Source organism: Sinocyclocheilus rhinocerous, unplaced genomic scaffold (assembly GCF_001515625.1).
Source record: "Sinocyclocheilus rhinocerous isolate Xijiao unplaced genomic scaffold, SAMN03320098_v1.1 scaffold1234, whole genome shotgun sequence".
Classification (NCBI taxonomy): Eukaryota; Metazoa; Chordata; class Actinopteri; order Cypriniformes; family Cyprinidae; genus Sinocyclocheilus; species Sinocyclocheilus rhinocerous.
The window spans coordinates 1903616-1925018 of record NW_015656153.1 but is presented as its reverse complement, the minus strand read 5'-3'; the positions used below and the strand labels follow the sequence as shown (position 1 = coordinate 1925018).

The window sequence follows — 21403 nt, the reverse complement described above, 5'->3', positions numbered from 1 at the left end:
AGAAAAACAAAATATCACAATGTGAGTTTTTTCCAATATCGTGCAGCCCTAATTACTGTGTATTTCAATTAATGCACCTTCGTGGCCCCCTGAAAGTATTTGGACACACCAGAAACATTTAAGTGTTTGAGTATCATTGCATTAGACACAAAATATTTCATTTACTGATTTTTCATAAACTACCAGAAAAAAAAATTGCACTTGATTTGATATATTCTTTTTTTAATGCATTGACATCCATAAAATTTTGATGTGTCCCTAAGCACTTTTTTAGGGCCGCTGAATAAACAATAATGTAATCTGCTGAATCCACCAATTCAGTTTTTCAGACAGTAATATTTTGTCTCACAAATCCTCTTAACCTGTATGATTTGTTGCTGCAGTGGGCCTGTGCTCTCATTGACTGTGACCTCGAGCGGTGAGCACTGTTTTAGTGGTGGAATCGATTCAACAATACAGTGGTGGAACATCCCCAGCTCTAACGTAGACCCTTACGACACATATGGTGAGAAGATAAAATCTATGTGGCTATGTCACATCTTATTTTGATAAAACTTAACCTGCTCTATGTGTGTCCTCTGTTTCACTCAGACCCCAGCGTGTTGGCTGGTACGTTGTTGGGTCACAGTGACGCAGTGTGGGGATTGGCTTACAGTGGAATCAAAGAGCGACTGCTCTCCTGTTCAGCTGATGGGACGATCAAGCTGTGGAACCCTCAGGGGAAGTCACCGTGTCTCAGCACATTTAACTCAGATAGAGGTGAGCATAATGTATCTTGTTTGCACTGTTCTGTAATCAATGAAGTGTTGGCAAACTAATTTCTGCATTTCCTGTCTTTCAGATCATGGTGTTCCCACATCAATTGATTTCAATGGGTGTGATCCAGCTCATATGGTGGCATCCTACAACACGGGAGATGTTGTCATTTATGATCTAGAGACATCACAGCCCGTCGTGGTATTCTCCGCACAGGGCGAGAGCGGTACATCCTTCACATTTGTTCTAAAAAAGACAAAGTACACTTGTGGATATGTGATAGTTATATATAGTTCAGTAATTTATTTACAGGAGCGTGAGAATTGGATTTGTCATGTTTACTCTCTTCTGCTTTGTTGCAGCTATTCCTTTTGGGAATCACATTAATAAAGTAGTCAACCACCCCACCCTGCCAATCACAGTCACCGCTCACGAGGATAGACACATCAAATTCTTTGATAATAAATCAGGCGAGTTTTTTTTTTTGTGCGTGTCATTATAAAATACCATTATAAAATATTCATGCACTACTGTTCACTAGTTTGGTGTCAGTACGATTTTTATAATGTTTTAGAACGAAGTCATATGTTCACCAAAGCTGCATTTATTTGATGAAAAATACAGTAAAACAATAGTATTGTGAAATGTTACGTTTTCCATTCAAATATTTTTAAACTGTCATTTTTAAAATCTAAAGATACTTTAGTCTTAGTGTCACATAATCTTTAAAAAAATCATTCTAATATGTTGATTTGGTGCTCAAGTAACATTTCTTATTATCACAGCACAAAATCACTGCTTAAAATGTTTGTATAAACCATGATACTTTTTTTCAGAATTCTTTGATGAACAGAATTAATTTGAGAAAGAAATCTTGTGGAATATTATAAATCAATTTAAAGTATCCTTGCTGAATGGAAGAAATTGTATTTCTTAAAAAAAAAAAAAGACTTTTGTATGTCTGAATTTTTTGTTATTTTTAATATTATTAATTATAGTTAACATAGTTAACTTACGTAACTATGCTTTTTATACTCCCATTTTGTTTTAGTTGTTTATTTAAAATCTCAGAAAATATTTCAGTGTATTATTTGTTCATAAAACATTTTTGTTCAATTATATTTAGCCAGAAGTCACAAATACCCAGAGAAAAGTTAATGATTTGTTGAAGTCATGTTTGGGATTATTAATCACCTTCCATCCATTTCGCTTTGTAGGTAAAGCCATTCATGCAATGGTGGCTCACTTGGATGCTGTTACTAGTCTGGCTATAGATCCAAATGGCATCTACTTGATGTCAGGAAGTAAGTGTTTTTTTTTTCTTCTTCTTCTTCTGCTACTGTATCAGCGAAAGTCATAGCGATCTATAAATTTTTTTTTTAATTTTCTGCTGAATTGTCCCTTTAAATATAAACTTAATGTCTCTTTTTCGTCTAACACAGGTCATGATAGTTCCATCCGCTTGTGGAACGTGGACAGCAAGACATGCGTACAAGAGGTTACTGCGCACAGGAAAAAGTCGGACGAGGCCATATACGACGTTGCCTTCCACCCATCTAAGGCATACATAGGAAGTGCTGGAGCCGATGCCCTGGCCAAAGTGTTTGTATAAAAGCACCTCTGAATTAATGCATACGTAAAGACGGAGAAAGAAAGGACTGCTTCACTGCCTTGTGTAACAAGAGTAGCATTTCTCACACTACATTGAAGTGGCTTCCACCTACGCTGTCAAACTCACACCACACACACACACGATACCAGGTGCCAAGAGGGGGACATGCCGTTTTTTTTTGCGAAGCCAGTGTGGAGTGCTCAATCAGTTTTAATCTTTTTTTTTTGTTGTTTTCTTCAAAAAAAGAAAAAATTTAACTGTAATTTACTGTAAATCAAAGCTGGAGTGAAACCAGTGTTTGTAGCCTTTTGACTGGTTTTCAAAAACTGAGCTGATAATGTGTCCTGTAGGTATGTTTCAGTGACCATGGAGTGGTTATCATGTTCATCCATCAGTAGGTTGTCACCGACCATCATCCCGGCACCAGAGGAACTGAGTCCCGCCCTGCCGAGCCATAAACCAGACCCTAATCTCAGTCACCCTCCTCACCCTAATGTAGCGTGCAAGCGAATACGGTTGAACTCAGTCAACCTTCACACCTTTAGCGTTTGTTTCATTTTTTTGTGTAAAAAAAGTATAGTTTTTATAATCAATTTTATATAAATAAAGACTGTCATAAAACCGCTGGAAATCACATTTTTTAAAGGGACTATAATCCCACTCAAGCCCTCCATTTTATGTGGTTCTTCTTCTTGAAGGTCTTGTGTCTCTGGAAACCCTGGCTGAGTGCTCTCCTTGCGCATACTACATTGCTTTAACATTGTTTTATCACATAACGGAGAGACTGTACGCTAGTAGAAGCACATCGCGTGGTGCCCTGAGAGCTTTTAGGAATTTACAAATAAACTGCAGCATCCTGTCACTATGTGATGTTTCTGTACACCTTACTGTAAAAGGAGTTTAAGTATCACAGGTTAGATATCCGAACACTATTTATTTTCTGTTTGTGGATAGTCTTATCCTTCAGAGCATAGCTTGATGGTAACTCAAAGATTGGGCGGTCGCTAACCAAACCGAACAGGTTATCTGATAGGAAATTAACGTATATAGGTTAATATGAAAGCTCATGCCGTTTCTTGGTTGGTTGAAAACGGGGTTTAAATTCACCTCATGATGCTGGAGATCAGGAGAGAAGCGATAAGTTAAAGGGATGGTTCAACCCAAAATGAACAAATTATTTTCTCATCATGTCATCATTTACTCACCCTCATGTCATTACAGACCTGTATAATTGGAACATAAAAGCTATTTTGAGGAATGAAATGGAACTCAGTGGAATGTTGGTTACCTTACAGGTTTGGAATGAAATGAAGGCGAGTAATTGATAGTTTTCATTTTTTGGGATTGGAGTAATCAATCAAATGTATTCGAAATATTTGGTTTTGACGTTTTGCCCCAATCTGTTCAATGATTTTTAAAGGAAACAATGCAGTTTATGGTGTAACAAAATACCTTTTTGTTTGTGTAATGCATGGTTAATACTACAATAAAGTATTTTTTCTAGTCTTCCAAAAGTTCTGATCAGTTTGAAGAGTTTTGTAAGGTTTTGATTTACTACGAATCAACAGATTTTAAAGATTGTACCACATAGCAAAACAGCTGTTGAAAAGTAATGTGTATATAAAATGTCTATAATAAATATTAAATGGTGTATCTGTATATGCAACATGCCCCTTGTCTCGACAATTAATGCAGCGTTGTATTTATCACGATATTTGATTGACGGGTCATTGATGACGAATGACGATTGGCAGGATTCACGCTTTTAATAAAGATGGTACGTGTTTTTACTGAGATTGAACAAAGCGCCTACTACACAAATTAATACACGTGTTATTTGAATATGTTCAAGTTTCTGATGATGATCAGCCTGTTCAGATGAGGATTATGTTCAGCTGGTCAAATTGTACGAACGCCTTGTCCTTTATTGAGAAGAAAGTAATAAATTATAAACAAATGTACAAGCAGTTTGACGCCCCTCCTCCCCTCTGTTTTCATTACTTGAGACAGTAAAGCATGCATATGGAAAGGTACACAGAAAATAGGTTCGATAAATACATTAAAGTATAATTTAAGAAAAGGAAAACATGATATAGAATTAAAACGTTAACTTTTCAACCGTAATTCTCATCGCACACCCAGACATACGTGATTGATTGTGATGTTGTGAATGTACTACAGTGCATGTATATTGTTTGCTACTCCTGGGAAGGACTATATTTTATTATATAACCCAGATCTATTTATGCAATTGTGTGAATGAAAGCTGTGTATTTGTGTACTGCCATCAGAATGCATATGAGGGCGCTGTTTCACTGACAATCTTCATCATGGCTGCTTTTGCTTACCATCTTGTGCACAACCTGCATAACTAGAATTGAATCTTCAAGTCCCGAAATTAATATAAAAGAGCCTTTTGTTACAGTGTCCCCTCCACAGGGAAAAAAAAAGACGTGCCAGAAGCAGCGAGTGAATGTTTTTCTCCAGGAACATAAAGAGAAAGACTATAAATCACAAATAATTACATTCTCCACATTATAGAGAGGTTGACATACTATACTGTGTGATACATTCTCAATTAAGCTGTAAAATCCTTTGGATCAAACGTACCAATACCTTTATAACAAAACCATTCAAATCCCTTTTTCTGCAAAAGACAAAGGTGATTTTTCTTATTCAGGCTTGCCCTTTTTTCCTCCTTCCTTTCCTGCACTTCTTACTTTCTGTTCTTGCACTCAAGCAGTTGCACTGTCTAATTGAACTCTGTGAAGTCTCTGCAGATGCCCCGTACGATGGGCTGCTGGAACTGCGCCAGGCCGGTGAACTCGCGAGTGAAAAACACATGGCTTTCCTTGGGCTCGGACGCCATCGCCTTCAGATCTTCCATCGGAGCCCAAGCTACGCCCACTGTAAACACAGTGATTCCTGTGAAGAAACAATTAGAACATGGTCAAGATTTCATCACACTTGTTTACTTTGTAAATGCACTATTGATATTTTGTGCATTAGAGATAAAGTGCTTTTTAGAGCTCTTAAATGTTCTAGAACTTCAGAACCCAGGGACCCCCACCTACACCCTTACCACCTCAGGGACCATCACTATAAAAATAAGACTTGATTTTGTTGGTAACACTTAACTCTAACTTTAAATAAGAACATGATCTTCTCTACTGACCCCCTGGACCCTCAGGGGCCTGCAAACCCAGGTTCTAGATGAAATGTCAGTGCAAAAAGCGTACCCTCCCTCTGGGCGGCCATAGCCGGCCCTCTCACATCATCGTAAGACTGTCCATCAGTGATGATGATGAGGAAATTCCTGTTGGGGCCTGTGCGGGGCTTAAAGAGACTCCGCACTGCAAAGTTGATGGCGTCTCCCGTGGCCGTTCCTCCGCTCATGTACGGGATGTTCTGCAGGGCCCTCAGAGCATTATCTTTTGTGGTGTGGTCATTGAAGTTGAACTCCATCCTTTGGTCGTAGGTGAACTGAATGGCACCGATGCGAGAGCCGATGTCAGAGATGTCAAAGTTGCGCGCGATAGAGAGAAGAAGGTCCAGAACAAGCCGAAAGTTCCCATCACCTACACTGCTGGAGCCATCAATCAGGAAGCCCAGGTTCACTGAGTTATAGCATGTCTTGCTGCAGAGCATCTGATCGATGGAGCAAAGTTTATGAGCTAGTGGCTTCACAAACTTGTTGGTGCTGAACCAGCTGGGCATGGTGAAGGTGAAGAACTCGTTGTCCTTGCACACCGCCTGTCAGATATATGTGGGTATAAATGGATTTCAGAAAAACTCTGATGTTACCAATAAAGATTTGTGTTTTTTTCATATGTGAAACATCTTACCTTTCTCATGAAGTCTTGCTCGCTCACCAGGCTCATCTCCTCAGGAGCAGGTTTGGCCACAGACACAAAGAAGATGTTAATACCAGACTCTCTGGCTAAAATTGCTGCCTCCTCCACATTATCAGAAGGCCACCCATCGACAAACACCACAATGACCCGTGGGTAACCTCTACGAACACCAAAATCCGGATTGAAGAAGTTCCTCACAGTGTGTAGTATGGCCTTACCTGTGCAAAAGGCAATAACTCAAGCCTGCCAAGTTCTGCTTATTGAAGCCAAAGCACCTTCAATAATAAATCAATCCAACTAAAACCATCATGTGTCAGAGATATAAGGAATGAGTTTAATACAAGATATTCTATATTGACACTATCTATGACATGCTGTCAATTATCAAACAAAAGCATACTGACTGTAAAAACAAGTAAAAAATGCATTTAGAGTAATGCATTTACAACGGAAGTCTATGGGGCAAGGCATTTTAAAGGTTTCAAAGCACAAATGTAAAAATGTTTGCATGCTGCATTGTTATACCAGTAGCAACAAGTGACTCTCTTTTTAAGTGATTAATTTATTCAACCAGTTCCACAAAACTTGACTGCCTTTGAGTAACTGAATCATTCACTCAACCGATTTGTTAAAAAAAAAACACTCTTTCGTTCAGGAATGTTTATGACTGAGTTATTAAATCATACACTCAACCAATTAGTTCAAAACACTGATGTTTGTTTCCCAGAGATGCGCAAATGCTGTGGCTTCATTTAGAACTGCTTTCTTTAGCAAAAATAGGCAAAGTTGCTGGTAGCACTGAAAACGGGGTTTTTCTTTCATATTGACTTTAAATGTTTAAAGAGTAGCTCACCCCAAAATGAAATTCTGTCATCATTTATGCATGATGGAAGTCAGTGGGGACCAGCAACTGTTTGGTTACCCACAATCTTCAAAATATCTTCTTTTATGTTTAACAGAAGGAGGAAATCCATACCGTTTGGAACAACTTGAGGGTGAGAAAATGACAGAATTTTCATCTTTGAATGAACTCTCTTTAAGTCTTGTAGTTGTACTTTCAAAAAGGTGTGTATTTTAACATGTATTCTGGGACCTATTGATTTCCATTGTAAATGCCTTACTGTCAATGGCAATTTTTTGTTTTGTCATTTTTTTTACTTTTCCAAAAAAAAATAGCATGATTTAGATTAATTTCATCCAATCATTCATTTGAAATGTGAATAGAAGGTGAGGTTGTAGACCTGTATTGGTATTGCCCCCAATGTATGGGATCTCTTTGATGGCAAAAGTCAGATCTTTGGCTGTTGTATAGTTTGACAAGTAGAATTCAGTTCGAGGTGTCTCACTGGAAAGAAAAACATGAAGTTATACTCACTGACAAAGGAAAAAATGGCTAAACAGCCATGTGACAAACAACTAGGATTTGCACAGATCACCTGGTTTGCACCACTCCTACATGAGGACCTGGTGTTCCAACCTTCAGCATGGCTACAAGCTTACTGACAAAGTTCTTCTGCAGATTATACCGCCGCTGTCCAATGTTGTAGCTGCTATCCAGCAGCAAAGCCATATCGACTGGGCAATCTGGAACAACATGAGAGAACAGTTTACTCGCGCGTGACTTGTATTAACAAATTTGGTCCGTTTAGAAACTTTGCCGTGTGAAAGCGAACCGCACCAAGAATAAAAAGCAACATTGTAATAATTTTAATCCCTGTTTCGGAACAAAGCAATCGATCTACAGGTGTGAAAATACACAGCTCTTTCTTGTCATGATCATCATTTTGCTTTGACAAACAATTTAAATTGTATTAGAAAAGGTCATACAGACCCCTGTTTGCTGTTGTTGGAGGAGGAGGTTTCTTCGCTGTCTTTTTTACTGGTTTTTTGGCTGCAAGGGAGAAGTAAGGATACTCAGTGTATAGACTACATGTCAGTTGTTTCCAGTTATCTAAACGCTTGTTACCTGCTCCAGATGCAACATTGGCAGAACTGCTGGTTTGACTGGACACTTCCAAAGGCAAGCTAATTGTTCCTGAGAAGAAGAAAAAATGTAACCTGATAAATCTGTGTTGATAAATTCGCTTTTATATTCTATATCATTTTATACACTATATTATTTATATAGACCAACTGGCCACACTTTTCCTAACATTATGACATAGTTATTGAGATTAGTAGCATATCTTTTTTAAACAGCACCATTATGTTTAGTAAGTGTTTATGTTAGGTTCATCAAGAACAATGTATTATATGATATTCTGATTAATTACACTAACTCTAATATTATTGTTCAAATTCAATATTAATATAATTATATTGAAATTATATTTTTATTTTTGACTGTGCAGAGCCAGTGAGTAAACACTACTCTATTGTCTATACAACTTTGCATCTGTAAACAAATCTACAAATTCTAAATCAAAACAGACACTAGCATTTGTAATGACGCAAATCGTAATTGTCTCCACTCACTGGCCACAGTGAAAGATGAGCTCCATTGGGACAGGGACTGAGACTGGATGCCATGAGCGTAAGAGCTGAGGTAGTTTGTCCTCCCTTGCAGCCTGTGAACCTCCACAGGTCCACCAGATAGACCTATGATTCCTCTGGATGACAGACAAAAACGTTCCTTGCTTTCTGAGATTCTTAAATAATTCTAGCAAGTCAGTAACTTTATGATTATTATTTCTGTGATTGTACCTGTGTATTGCTGCTCCACATATGCTGGAAATAGAGGCATATACTCCTGAACCAAACACTGACAGACTCCAGAGAGTGCAGTTTGCTGGGCAGAGCACTATCTGACGTGTGTCTGGTAGATCCACCGCACGGGTTCCACAGCTAATTGGTGTTGGAACTAAGAAATGTACAACGTAAGATATTACGCGTATAATGATTATGTATCTGTCAATTAAAACAAATATGTTACCAAAAAAAAAGTGAACTTGAAAACTATTTTTCCACAAATGGTCTCTTTGCTATTAATTCATTAATACAAAATAAACTAAATTAAAACAGTTAAAAAGTGTTTGTCATTTGTTACATAAAAATGTAAATAAAGTGGCCCTAATTTTTAGTTTTAATATTTTCTCTAATGTAACTCAATTCCTTTTATTTAATATGAAAAAAAGAGAATTAAAAATGGACTTTCACTGACCATTTAAATCAGATCCAAATGTGCAACAGGTCAAAGACAGAATACCTGTGGGGGGGGGATTAAATAATGCAATGAAATCTGTGCATCATGGTGATAATTCAGAATAACACACAAGAAATGTTTAGTAACAATCACTTTGAACAAACTAATTTCCTACCTAATACATGAAGTACAGCAAACCACATCGACATGGTTAATGAAGATATCTGTTGAGACAAAAGAACAATATACCAGGCAACAATGAATAAACCCCATTTTTCAATCATTTTTATAAAGGTTTTTTGTTTCTTAAAAAAAAAATTAATCGTCTAAGGCTTTGACATATATCTTAATTTTTTCTTTTATCTGGGTGTTGTAATATTTATTTTGCGCACAGAAGTGAAATCAGATATGATACAGAAAAAAAATGTAATCTCCCCAGACACATCCATCACAAACAGCTCCTTTGGAACTGCATACTTCAGTTAATCCACTCACGAATGAGGGAGAAGGAGAGAGAGAGAAAGAATGTAAAAGAAAAAAATGCATATCTGGATATATAAAATTAGCTCTAATAAAATGCACCAAACAGCCAAAAATCATCAACCTATGAAGATTAAATCCAACTTACAGATATTGTGTAGGATGACGTTTCCTCAGCCTTAAAAGCTTTATAGAAAAAAAAAAATAAGTTCAATTCCGTTATGGATGATATTCCAGAGGTGTCTGAATATTGAGGAAAGAGCTAGTCCTTTAAATAATGTCCCCAAAAACCCCAATGATTCTCTGCTGACATCACAAGAGGCGGGCCTTACATCCAAACCACCTGAAAAGGACATTGTTTTAAATTCTCCAGCTTTTTAGCTGTTTAGATATAATACGTACTACAGTTTGTACCTATATAATAACTATGCTTTAACACTGTGTAGCCTAATTTAGTCAATGATGGCGAGTAAAGAAACAGAGAACTCCCAAGAGGAGAATAAACAACAAATGAACACCACCATGCACACGTCATGACTAGGCCCTGACTGGGGGTTGAAAACTTTACCTTGAGGCTAATGACATGTAAACAACCTTGTTTCAGTGCTACAAACATAATCTAAACACACAATCTCATCCAAACTGGTCTGAATGGACCTCAAAGTCATTTGAGAAGACCTGACTAAACAGAATAACAGGTAATGTGTCAGTCATTTGGCAGAAGCTTTTTATCCTAAATGACTTTCAAAAGACCTTCTGCATCAAAACACCTCTTGAACGAGGCTTATGCTGCAAAAACTGTAAATCATCCATGAAATGTATTTATCTTCAGTATACAGACAGTGCTTAGCATGTGAAAGGACAATTGGGTGCATTAGCACGAGACTGTCCTGCTTTCAAAGAGGTCTCTGTCTTCTCTTGGTAACTTTTATGTTATCATCCTACATCAGCTGAACTGTGGACCATTTCCAGGTTCAATCCTGGCAGCAAACAGGAATATGATAGGTTCGTGTTTTCTGTGGCATCTCACAACTCATTGGCATTTACTGATTAAGTGCTGTGGAAGTTTGTAGGGGTACGTGGTGTGCGACAAGGTGCTTATTCAGTGCGACAAATGAAAAACCTTTCATGGAATGACACTCAATCCATCTGTTATGAGCCTCTTTGAACAACTGCTCATTGTAACAACTGGGAACTGTCCCAGTGTCTCAATTAAATATTTCACAGCACATAAAGTCTATGTCAGCTAAAGCGACCTTTCACAAGGAAATTCTTGTGAAGGTCTGTCATGGTGGAAACATCAAGTCTCCCAACCAGAGTGTGAACTTCCATATCAAGTAAAGCTTGGGCAGCTTAGGTAAACCAATAAAGAGTCAATTCCATCAGTTTAAGAAGCTTATTGATGTTGTGCCAAACTGGAACAAGAATTGGTACTTTAGATTGTGGATAGAAGTAAATGAAGGCACAATCAGGTGGTCGTTAAAGGGTTACTCCACCCCAAAATGAAAATTTTGTCATTAATCACTTACCCCCATGTCGTTCCAAACCCGTAAAAGCTTCGTTCGTCTTCGGAACACAATTTAAGATATTTTGGACGAAAACCGGGAGGCTTGTGACTGTCCCATTGACTGCCAAGTAAATAACACTGTCAGGGTCCAGAACATTATGAAAGACATAGTCAGAATAGTCCATCTGCCATCAGTGGTTCAACCGTAACGTTATGAAGCGACGAGAATACTTTTTGTACGCAAAGAAAACAAAAATAACGACTTTATTCAACAATTTGTCTCCTCCGTACACCGTACCGCCATTTTGGAGAGTATCCACAGAATGCAAAAAACTGCGAATGCTGTTCTACTTGTATGTGTCAGCCGCACCACACATTTATTTACGTTTTGATTTGAACGAAAACAGCGTATCCGTGTGGTGCGGCTGACACAGAACAGTATACGCAGTTTGCGTTCAGTGGATACTCTCCAAAATGGTGCTACGGTGGAGACGTATTGTTGAATAAAGTCGTTATTTTTGTTTTCTTGGCATACAAAAAGTATTCTCGTTGCTTCATAAAAATAAGAATGAACCACTGATGGCAGATGGACTATTTTGACGATGTCTTATTTCTTATTTTGGCAGTCAATGGGACAGTCACAAACCTCCCGGTTTTCATCCAAAATATCTTAAATTGTGTTCTGAAGACGAACGAAGCTTTTAGGGGTTTGGAACGACATGGGGGTAAGTGATTAATGACAATTTTTTTATTTTGGGGTGGAGTAACCCTTTAATAAGGTGAATGAATAAGTAACGAAGCACAATATGTGAATATTAATGCAACATAGTCAATTATTTCCAGTTAGTCCTAACATATATACAATTTCATTAAATAAAATAAAATTAAATATCTTCATACTCTATATTCAAACACAACCGTTCAAAGTTGGGGTCAGTACGTTTTTTTAATTTATTTTATTTTATTTAGGAAGGGTTCATTAAACTGATTAAAAATAACAGTGAATACATTACATATATGGTTACAGATATTGTTAAAAATATATTAAAATGATTTCTGAAGGATCATGTGAAACTGAAGAAATGGCTGCTGAAAATTCTGTGTTGGCATCACAGGAGTAAAGTACATTTTAAAATATACTAAAACAGAAAACTCTTCAATTGTAATAATATTTCAAAACGTTACTGTTTGTACTATATTTGGTGAGCATAAACACATTTTACTGAACCCAAACTTTTGAGCTGTAGAGTATTTGAGTGCATGAACTGCTAACCATTGTATTTAATAATGACATCTTGATAGTGCTAAAAAAAAAAAGTCTTACCTTCTTACCTAAACGCATGTAATGTTTTGATTTTTCTTGGAGAATTAGCCCAGCTCAAGGGGAAACAGCGTGTTCCCTTATGTAATATCATGGGTTTTGTTATAATAGGTTAAGCAGGTGATGATTTCCTGTGATTTGGTATTACACAGAGTTTGTTCCCATTGGGGCAGCTGATGGTCATATGGAAAAGTTGGCTTGACTCTTCTGGCTTTGTGCATTCAGATGAAAAAGACTGAATTAAAGCGAAGTGACACACGTTTCTTCCCAGGCCAGCATCGCGCTGTCACGTTTCACACCATGTGAGACTTCATGGGAGATCCGCAGCTTTCGTCCAAGAATGCAAAGACTACCGCTCCACTCCTTATAAATAGTAGTAACCGTCTAATACTTCGATGGATGGCTCATTTAGGCGACTGTCTTCACCTACACAAATATTAGCCTTGGCTAATGCTGCGTAGACTCGAGCCCAGATTTGTCCGCTGAAAAGAGAAATGTATTTTCCCAAAATAAAAAATAATAATAATAAAAGAAAATGATTTCATTCTCTATGTTGGAAAATACAATATTTCACGATTAATATAAGAGAGCGTATATATTAGGTTTCTAGTTTTGGGAGAAATGTTCTCTTTATGCCATGCTCCACATTACACCACAGCAAATGTGAAATGTCTCGAAATGTGGGGAAGAAGCCGAAGTAAAAAAAAAAAGGTTACAAAAAACTAGCTTGAGTTGTGCTAAGGTAGTTTTCAGACATTTAATTATGTTTTTGTGCACTCCTGCAGATTTACTCAGCTTTGTAGAGTCATTTATAGAGACCTCCCTGTACTTCTCATCCTCCATTAGAGCTAATGGACTTCTAGCTCAAGTAAATGTGTTGTAGCCTACATTGTAGATAGCTTGACGGTGAGTGGCAGTAATATGTTTACACTACCATTCAAAAGTTGTTGTTGTTAAAAGAAATTAAAACCTTTTTTTCAGGATGCAATAAATTGACCAAAAAATAAATAAAATAAATAAATAAATAAAAATAAATAATAGCAGTAAAGACTTTACATTGTTACTTTACAATACTATTTTAAATAAATACTGAACTTTTAATAGCTAAATCAAAGAATTTTCATCAAAACAGCATGACTGTTTTCAACATTGATAATAATAATAATAAATGTTTTTTTAAGGACCAAAAATCAGCATATTCAAATGATTTCTGAAGCATTGTGTGACAATGAAGACTGGAGTAAGGATGGGGGGAAAAAATCAGCTTTGCCATCACATTAATACATTAACAAAATTACTGTTTACTGTATTTTTGATCAAATAAATGCACCCTTGGTTAGCATAAAAGACTTCTTTAAAACATTTTTAAAAATCATGCCCACTACTAATATTGGACGTCTTCTCATCTCTTAGCAGATGCATGACTTTCTCTTAGGACTTTCCTCCTATAAATCATAAAATTATACAACATCACACTGATTAATATTTAACAGAATTCATTATTTTTCAAACCGAGTAGTATTTTTGCACCAAAATAAGCATATGGGGTCTGCGCCAAAAAAAATCTCCTTGCATAACAGACCTACTTTAACCTCTGAGACCGCTAATTTCACCGCAACACCACACACACCAATATCCTCTTATTTTGTGACCACCATGTGGGACTAATTCTCTTGGATGTCATTTGAAGAGGGGGCATGCTTGAGTAGAGTGTGTTTGAGTGCTGTGAATGGGGCAGGAGGAGGACATTTCCCACAACCGTAAGATCAGGTCACTGAGGTGTTAGTCATTTCTTTGAGAAAAATCCCAGCTCATATCCAGCTTGCCACTTGTTTCAACCCTCTGGTACAGAGTTTCCCATGTAAACTGGACACAAAAGACTTTTGTCTGCTTTTTTCCTGTATTAGAAAAAATAAACGATTAAAGCATGTTATTTGCACATTGAACATAATTCACTCTGTTTAACCCTTTACCTGATAATTATTAATTGGTTATCGGAGTACTATTCTGTGTATTTGTGTTTTTTCTGTTCTGTGCCAGGTTATAATTCTTTTGTGACCTACAAGGTCAGATTTGTTTGCTGTTAATCCGTTTGTTCTGAAACCAGTTATTGACCTTGTCTTTTCTTGGAATTAGGATTCTGGATTGTTTGACTGTTCCTGCTGCTCTGTTTGGACTCAAACCTTCACTGTTCCTCTGACTACGAGCACGCCTGCTGCTTTTGAATTATGTGCCTGGATAATGTAAATAAAACACCATTACCTGACTGTTCTGTTCGTTCTGCGCTTGAGTAATTTGTACTCAGTCCTGACATTACAGTCTGGTTAAACAGGCACGGTTGTGGAGAGACAGGAGATTCTTACTTGGCAGTCACCAGGATCAATTTGTAAATCCTCCTGCTCTGGTTCCTTCAGCCTATCCTAGAGGTTCGCACCATGATTCCTGCTGGTGCTTTGCTGATTAAAGTTTCAAACACCTCATCAAGTTTAAATCTGCTGGGAGAATGAAGAGAGCAATAAATGAGAAACCAGGGTTATTTTAGTTAACTAAAACCACAAAAATATACTATAATAGTAAAACAACTATAACAAAGTATTAATAAAAGAGTATTTCAATAACAATGGCAGAGACACCATTCATGAGATTCTTTTTCCTGCCCTAGATATTGCTCCTCTTTAATGGCTTTCGGTGCCACAACTCAAAGTTTCAAGCTCTGATTAGTTTGGGAAATATTTATCTTTTTTTATATGGATTTTGTTATGTAATTCTGAAGGAAGGCTGTAGGGAGGGTCAGTGCCACTGCTTTTGTTCTCCTGTTTTTGTTTAGCAAGATAGTTGTTTATTTTCTTATTCTTCAAAAGTGACATTCTTTCCCTCAATTTAGTGCATCAATTTATTTTGGCCTTTTCTTATCCAGATGTATTTGGTTCCTTTCCTAATGCCATTATTATTATTAAATTCGAGATTGTATTTGATGAACTGGGATGGGAGAAGACTCCCCAACAACCCTAAATAATGTAATACAGACATACCATTAAATGTGTCAACAGTTTACAAGCCTCAGAGAAAGAGATGAAGCGACATAAAACCTTTAACCTCGACTTTATTGGATTTACACAATGACCTCATGTTCAACATGAAGCATTTGTAGACGACGTGACTCACTAGTAGCCTGGAGTGTCCTATTCTCTTGCCAAATTAAGATAATAGAGACAGTGAATGTAATGTATTATCCTAATATTTTTCTCATCATCTTATATAAACATTCAGAGGACATAAACTAACATAAAAGACATCTAAAGTCTTCCAGAGTCGCTGGGTTTCCTCATTAATCCATGAGGACTGACACTCTTGCCGGACTCTGGTAAGGGCCTATCCTGGCGTTCTGATTCAGGACGGCTCTCTGCCTTTCCCTCCTGTATGTTTTCACTTGCATTAGGAGCCACCGGCTCATCCTCCTTAAAGCCGTTGATGTTGAGCTGCGCATCACCAGGCTGGGCCAATGGCACAGGAGGGGTGTGCCTGTGCGCTGATGTGGGTCTGAGGCAGTAGAACAGAGCCTGCAGGTCTTTCCGGAACTTAGAGCTCATGCCAATGTAGATAAATGGATTGTAGAAACTCGCTGACTTGGCGAAGAGGCTGGCCAGGATGCTGTTGAGTGGGGGTATTTGGTAACCCCAGGCGGACCACATGGAAATGACTGCATACGGGGACCAGGCCAACAGGAAGGCCGCACACAGAATGAGGGAGACCTGGAGAGAGAAACACAGTATGACACATACATAAATATGTACATTTCTGCATTAGTCTTTTGATTTTAAAGGGATAGTTCACCCAAAAATTTTAATTCTGTCATTAATTACTTACCCTCATATTGTTCCAAACCTGTAAGACCATCTTCAGTTCATCTTCAGAACACAAATTAAGATATTTTTGTTGAAATCTGAGAGCTTTCTAACCCTCCATAGACGGCAAGGGAACTACCATGGTCAAACACAGTAAGGACATCGTTAAAATAGTCCATGTCACATTAGTGGTTCAACCGAAATTTATGAAACTACACTGAGTACGTTGTGGTACTCATGAATGGTGGCGGACTGACCCGGAACAGAAGAAATTGTTGAGTAAAGTCATTAGTTTTATTTTCTTTGCGCAAAAAAGTATTCTCGTAGCCAGGGACGGATTAACGCACGGGCCTACCGGGCACCTGCCCAGGGCACTAGACCAGAGGGGGGCCCAGCCGAAATACTGCTCCTACAAAAACGCGATTTCTGACGCAATCGCACTTCAAATGCGCACTTCGGAGTCCGTGCACTTCACATTGGAACACATCTCTTGTGATCCTAAAGACCTTGATTAGTTTGTTCAGGTGTGTTTGATCAGGGTTGGAGCTAAACTCTGCATGGCATTGGCAGGGACGGATTAACGCACGGGCCTACCGGGCACATGCCCAGGGCACTAGACCAGAGGGGGGCCCAGTCGAAATACTGCTCCTTCAGGAATGCGATTTCAACCGTGCCCCCTCAGGATTTTAAGCAAAGTGGATTTTGAATGCAGCTTCCAAAAGACCAAAAAATGGCTGAATAATATTTTTTTTTATATATTTGATACTATTAGAATGTTCAGTGCGGCACAGCATGAGCTGCCAAATTCAAATCTGCGTTCGTGCTTTGGCTGGCGCTGTGCCAGACGCGTTTTTACAGTGCTGCGCATTATAACCAATCACACAGGATTCTGTTGAGCTTATGAATGCAATGGCCAATCAGAGGCATTCAGATGAGTCATCGCTGAAAAGACCGTGTTTTGTTCAGTGCGCGCGCTCGCTGACTGAATGCTGCTCTCTGTCAAATTCTCTCATTATAAACAAAGTGCAGATGTGTGTACGATGTAAGTGAGATATTCATTTCACAGTATAAACAGCTTCAGTGATTATAATGGGAGTTGTTGAGAGTGCTTGAACTCTTGTCTAGACTGAAGTTAATATTCTGTGATAATGCAAATATTCTTTGCTCTCTTTATGTACAATGAAAGTGTTATAATTAGTAACTTACAATGTTTTTTATTAAATTTACATTAAATACAAAGTCAGTCGTATTAAAAATATTCTATGACATGACACCCATATCTAGTACAAGTTAAAAGACGGGTTTTATGCATAGGCTAGTTAATAGATTACACTAATATTAGGCTACTTTTCAGCCCATTATAGATAAACTAACATGATCTATAAAGGTGCAAAATGTATTTACTTATATTTGAGAATCGTGATATTTTATGATATAGTTAAGTTTGGAAAAATTTTGAATAAAAAAGGAACGAAATTTCAACCGAGGGGGGCCTTTAATCGGTCCGTGCCCAGGGCACCGCTGTGTCATAATCTGTCCCTGCTCGTAGCTTCATAAAATTATGGTTGAACCACTGATGTCACATGGACTATTTTAATGATGTCCTTACTACCTTTCTGTGCCTTGACTGTGGTAGTTACATTGCTGTCTATGCAGGGTCAGAAAGCTCTCGGATTTCATCAAAAAATATCTTAATTTGTGTTCCAAAGATCAATGAAGGTCTTACGGGTTTGGAACGACATGAGGGTGAGTATCTAAAGACAGAATTTTCATTTCAACCATCACAACTATCCCTTCAAGAGACTAATGGTAATTTATGGGGCGACGGATTTACCCGTGTGATGCTGCGTTCAATCTTTCTCTGCCTCTCGCTGATATCTCCTCCACGACTGGACTTGTGGCTGGAGTTGACAGTTCGGATGATGGACACATATGTAAAAACTATAACAAATAGTGGCACAAAGAAGTTGAAGAAGAAAATGCTGATGACGTAGAGCTTGACCGGAACAGAGTACAGCGCTTGCATCCAGTTGATTTCACACGTCCCATACCCGCGAGCTGCAGAGGAAATGAAATTCAGTGATCTCTAATTCAACTCAATTTTTAAAGAGGCTGAATGTCTTGCTTCAGTCCTACCTCTGTAACTGCCCCAGCCCAGCAGCGGAGCACCAGCCCAGAACAGAGAGCACAGCCAGACAGCAGCTATGACCAAGCAGATATTACGCTTGCTGACGTGATGAGCTGAAGGACATGGCAGAAACACTCGCATCAGCACAGTCCTCATAGTGTAATCATGCCGATTTATCTAGTATTTGTGCAGCCAAGGCTAGAGCGCTTCTAAAAAAAAAGCAAAAATAACATGGTTCTAGATTTATCAAAGACTCAACTTCAGAGGATTTCAGGTCTTGGAAGAACCTGGTTCAACCATTTATTGTTCAATGAAAGTCAAAACGAACAGGATTTCCTGGTTTCCAAATCTCTTTGGGTCAGATCACCGTGTCCTACTGTAAATCATACTGTCTTTCAAACTTTTTAATGTCAAGGACCCCCAAATTGCCTTGTGAGGGACCCCTTTTCTAAAATATAAAATTTAAAGCTTAAAGATCCACTTATTCAGTGTAAGAAATAAACACATATGAAAAAAAAATTCTCACATAGAACATATATATGTGACCCTGGACCACAAACCCAGTCATAAGGGTCAATTTTTTTAAATTGAGATTTATGCATCATCTGAAAGCTGAATAAATAAGCTTTCCATTGGTTTGTTAGGATAGGTCAATATTTGGCCGAGATACAACTATTTGAAAATCTGGAATCTGAGGGTGCCAAAAAATCTAAATATTGAGAAAATCGCCTTTAAAGTTGTCCAAATGAAGTTCTAAGCAATGCATATTACTAATCAAAAATTAAGTTTTGATATATTTATGGTAGGAAATTTACAAAATATCTTCATGGAACATGATCTTTACTTAATAGCCTAATGATTTTTGACTTGCAAGAAAAATCGATAATTTTGACCCATACAATGTATTGTTGGCTATTGCTACAAATATACCCCAGTGACTTATGAGTGGTTTTGTGGTACAGGGTCACATATAATTCATATACACATTACTATATTGATTGTCTAGGTTATTGATCATTTATTTTAAATTAATTATAATCCTACAGTAAATAATCAATTAATAAATTAATTAGAAAGCAAAATTAAACTAATAATATCAAATTTGCCTAACATTGTTATTCATAAATGTCTTAGATATAAATGGTATTTTAAAAATAAATAGTAATATATTTTATTAATATATCACAATACATGTTAAACAATTGTTTTGTCAAATCTACTTTTTTCCAAATCAGTTTCTCTGAAAACCCCATAGCACCCCTGTCCTAAAATTTGGTAATTATATGGCATCCTTTCCTAAACTCTTTAAAAGTAATGTATGCAGCTAATTTGTACTCCATTAGTCTGTTGGAAACCACACAAAAATGTTGGGGGGAATTGATTTTGCATAGACTTTGTAATGTAATTACAGAGCAGCTTTCAATGCATGAGCACCTGCTCTAAATACTGGGTACCAGCTATACAAAGGTATAGTAACAACGTAGGTTTGGCCAGGATAGAGCATACCATGCTGAGGCTGGCAACCTTTGATGTAGCGGATGACACTGACAGCTGTCAGTGTGTTGATGCTGATGAGTCCGAAGAGCAGGATTAGGAATCCGTCCACCTGGCCAAGACACAACATCTTATACATTGCAAGCAGGTCTGGCATTCTCTGCAAACCTGAGGCAGTAATCGCTCTGACTCGCCTCATCACCCACTAACCAGAGGCCCTGGGGAACAAGCCAGCAAAATTAGGGGATAAAAGGACAAATGCCTGTTTACTTGGAACGACTACAAATAAATAATCTCTTCAGCCCCTCCTGCCTCATATCACCACCTGCCAGACTGCAAAGAGAACACCGTGATGGACCTCACACCAGATACTGCATAATGTTCTCCAAGAGCATTCAGTGAACTAAAAGGAATCATGCTTAAAGGCACGTGATCATTTGAACTTTGTAACGGAATTAATATTTTTTTCACTTACTCCCCCTCATGTGGTTCTAAACCTGTAAGACTTTCCTCAGTGGACCATAAAAGTATTCATACAAAGTTTTTGTCCATACAATGATACCTAATGGGGTTCAAAACGAATCTAACCCCTTTACTTTTCATTGTACATACAAAAAAATCAGAAACTTTTTTTCAGAATATCTTCTTTTGTGTTCCACAATAGAAAGAAAGTCATGCAGGTTTTATGTGGCATATCATCACCTTACCTTGCAAGTCCAAAATGTCTTTACAAGATAGCCTTGATCCCTGAGAACATCAAAAAATTCAAGGATTCCTCGAGAATACCCAAAAATAGCAATGCTGGCGTCAGAAACGGCAAGGTTGAGAGTCAAGAAATCCTGTGGTTCCAGAGACTTTCTTTGCTTGGTTAAAAGTAATATTACAACCCCATTTCCAATCCAAGAAAGCCATCCTATCAAAAAAATAAATAAAATTCACTGATTCTTTCTCACATGACATCTTTCAATGTAGCGAAGCTCAAGAAGAAACAAATCACAGTAACGTACGGGGAATTCAATGCAATTACACCAGACTAATTACCTAGTATCACCAAATAGACACCAATAGCTGTTTCTCCTCCATTCGACACTCGATAGACTGTGACATTTGAAGGAAGAACATTGTGGATGTCCATCTTCCATGAAAATCTTTAGGTTGGACTCATCTCAGGGTGACGTTTGCTATGGTTCACAGTCTTGCTCTCTTCATTGGTGGAAGATCTAGCAGACTAGACTGAATACAATAGATCTACACTTGAGCAAAC

General features: G+C 37.8%; 3 protein-coding genes across 3 annotated transcripts in view; 1 reads left to right on the top strand and 2 right to left on the bottom strand.

The window, feature by feature from the left end:
* LOC107719504 (striatin-3-like) overlaps window positions 1-4467 on the top strand; it is a 16099-nt gene extending 11632 nt beyond the window's left edge. The window contains exons 7-12 of the mRNA XM_016526921.1: window positions 384-505; window positions 592-759; window positions 842-982; window positions 1119-1226; window positions 1974-2060; window positions 2199-4467. Of these exons, the coding sequence (XP_016382407.1) occupies window positions 384-505; window positions 592-759; window positions 842-982; window positions 1119-1226; window positions 1974-2060; window positions 2199-2368 (796 nt within the window). The 3' untranslated portion in view covers window positions 2369-4467. The remainder of the gene's footprint in view (window positions 1-383; window positions 506-591; window positions 760-841; window positions 983-1118; window positions 1227-1973; window positions 2061-2198) is intronic.
* Window positions 2752-10125, bottom strand: LOC107719487 (cochlin-like). Its single transcript, XM_016526906.1, has 12 exons — window positions 9993-10125; window positions 9540-9588; window positions 9383-9427; window positions 8926-9082; window positions 8698-8831; window positions 8189-8257; window positions 8054-8113; window positions 7659-7806; window positions 7464-7567; window positions 6214-6440; window positions 5608-6121; window positions 2752-5293 (listed from the first exon to the last, which is right to left on the bottom strand). Exons 2-12 carry the CDS (start codon window positions 9571-9573, stop codon window positions 5121-5123), a joined length of 1665 nt encoding a protein of 554 aa, XP_016382392.1. The 5' UTR covers window positions 9574-9588; window positions 9993-10125; the 3' UTR covers window positions 2752-5120.
* A 5655-nt stretch (window positions 10126-15780) lies between these two features.
* Window positions 15781-21399, bottom strand: LOC107719516 (opsin-5-like). The gene is made up of 6 exons (XM_016526936.1): window positions 21181-21399; window positions 20847-21052; window positions 20152-20251; window positions 18654-18758; window positions 18352-18575; window positions 15781-16424 (listed from the first exon to the last, which is right to left on the bottom strand). Exons 1-6 carry the CDS (start codon window positions 21272-21274, stop codon window positions 15969-15971), a joined length of 1185 nt encoding a protein of 394 aa, XP_016382422.1. The 5' UTR covers window positions 21275-21399; the 3' UTR covers window positions 15781-15968.
* Between the last annotated feature and the right edge of the window lie 4 nt (window positions 21400-21403).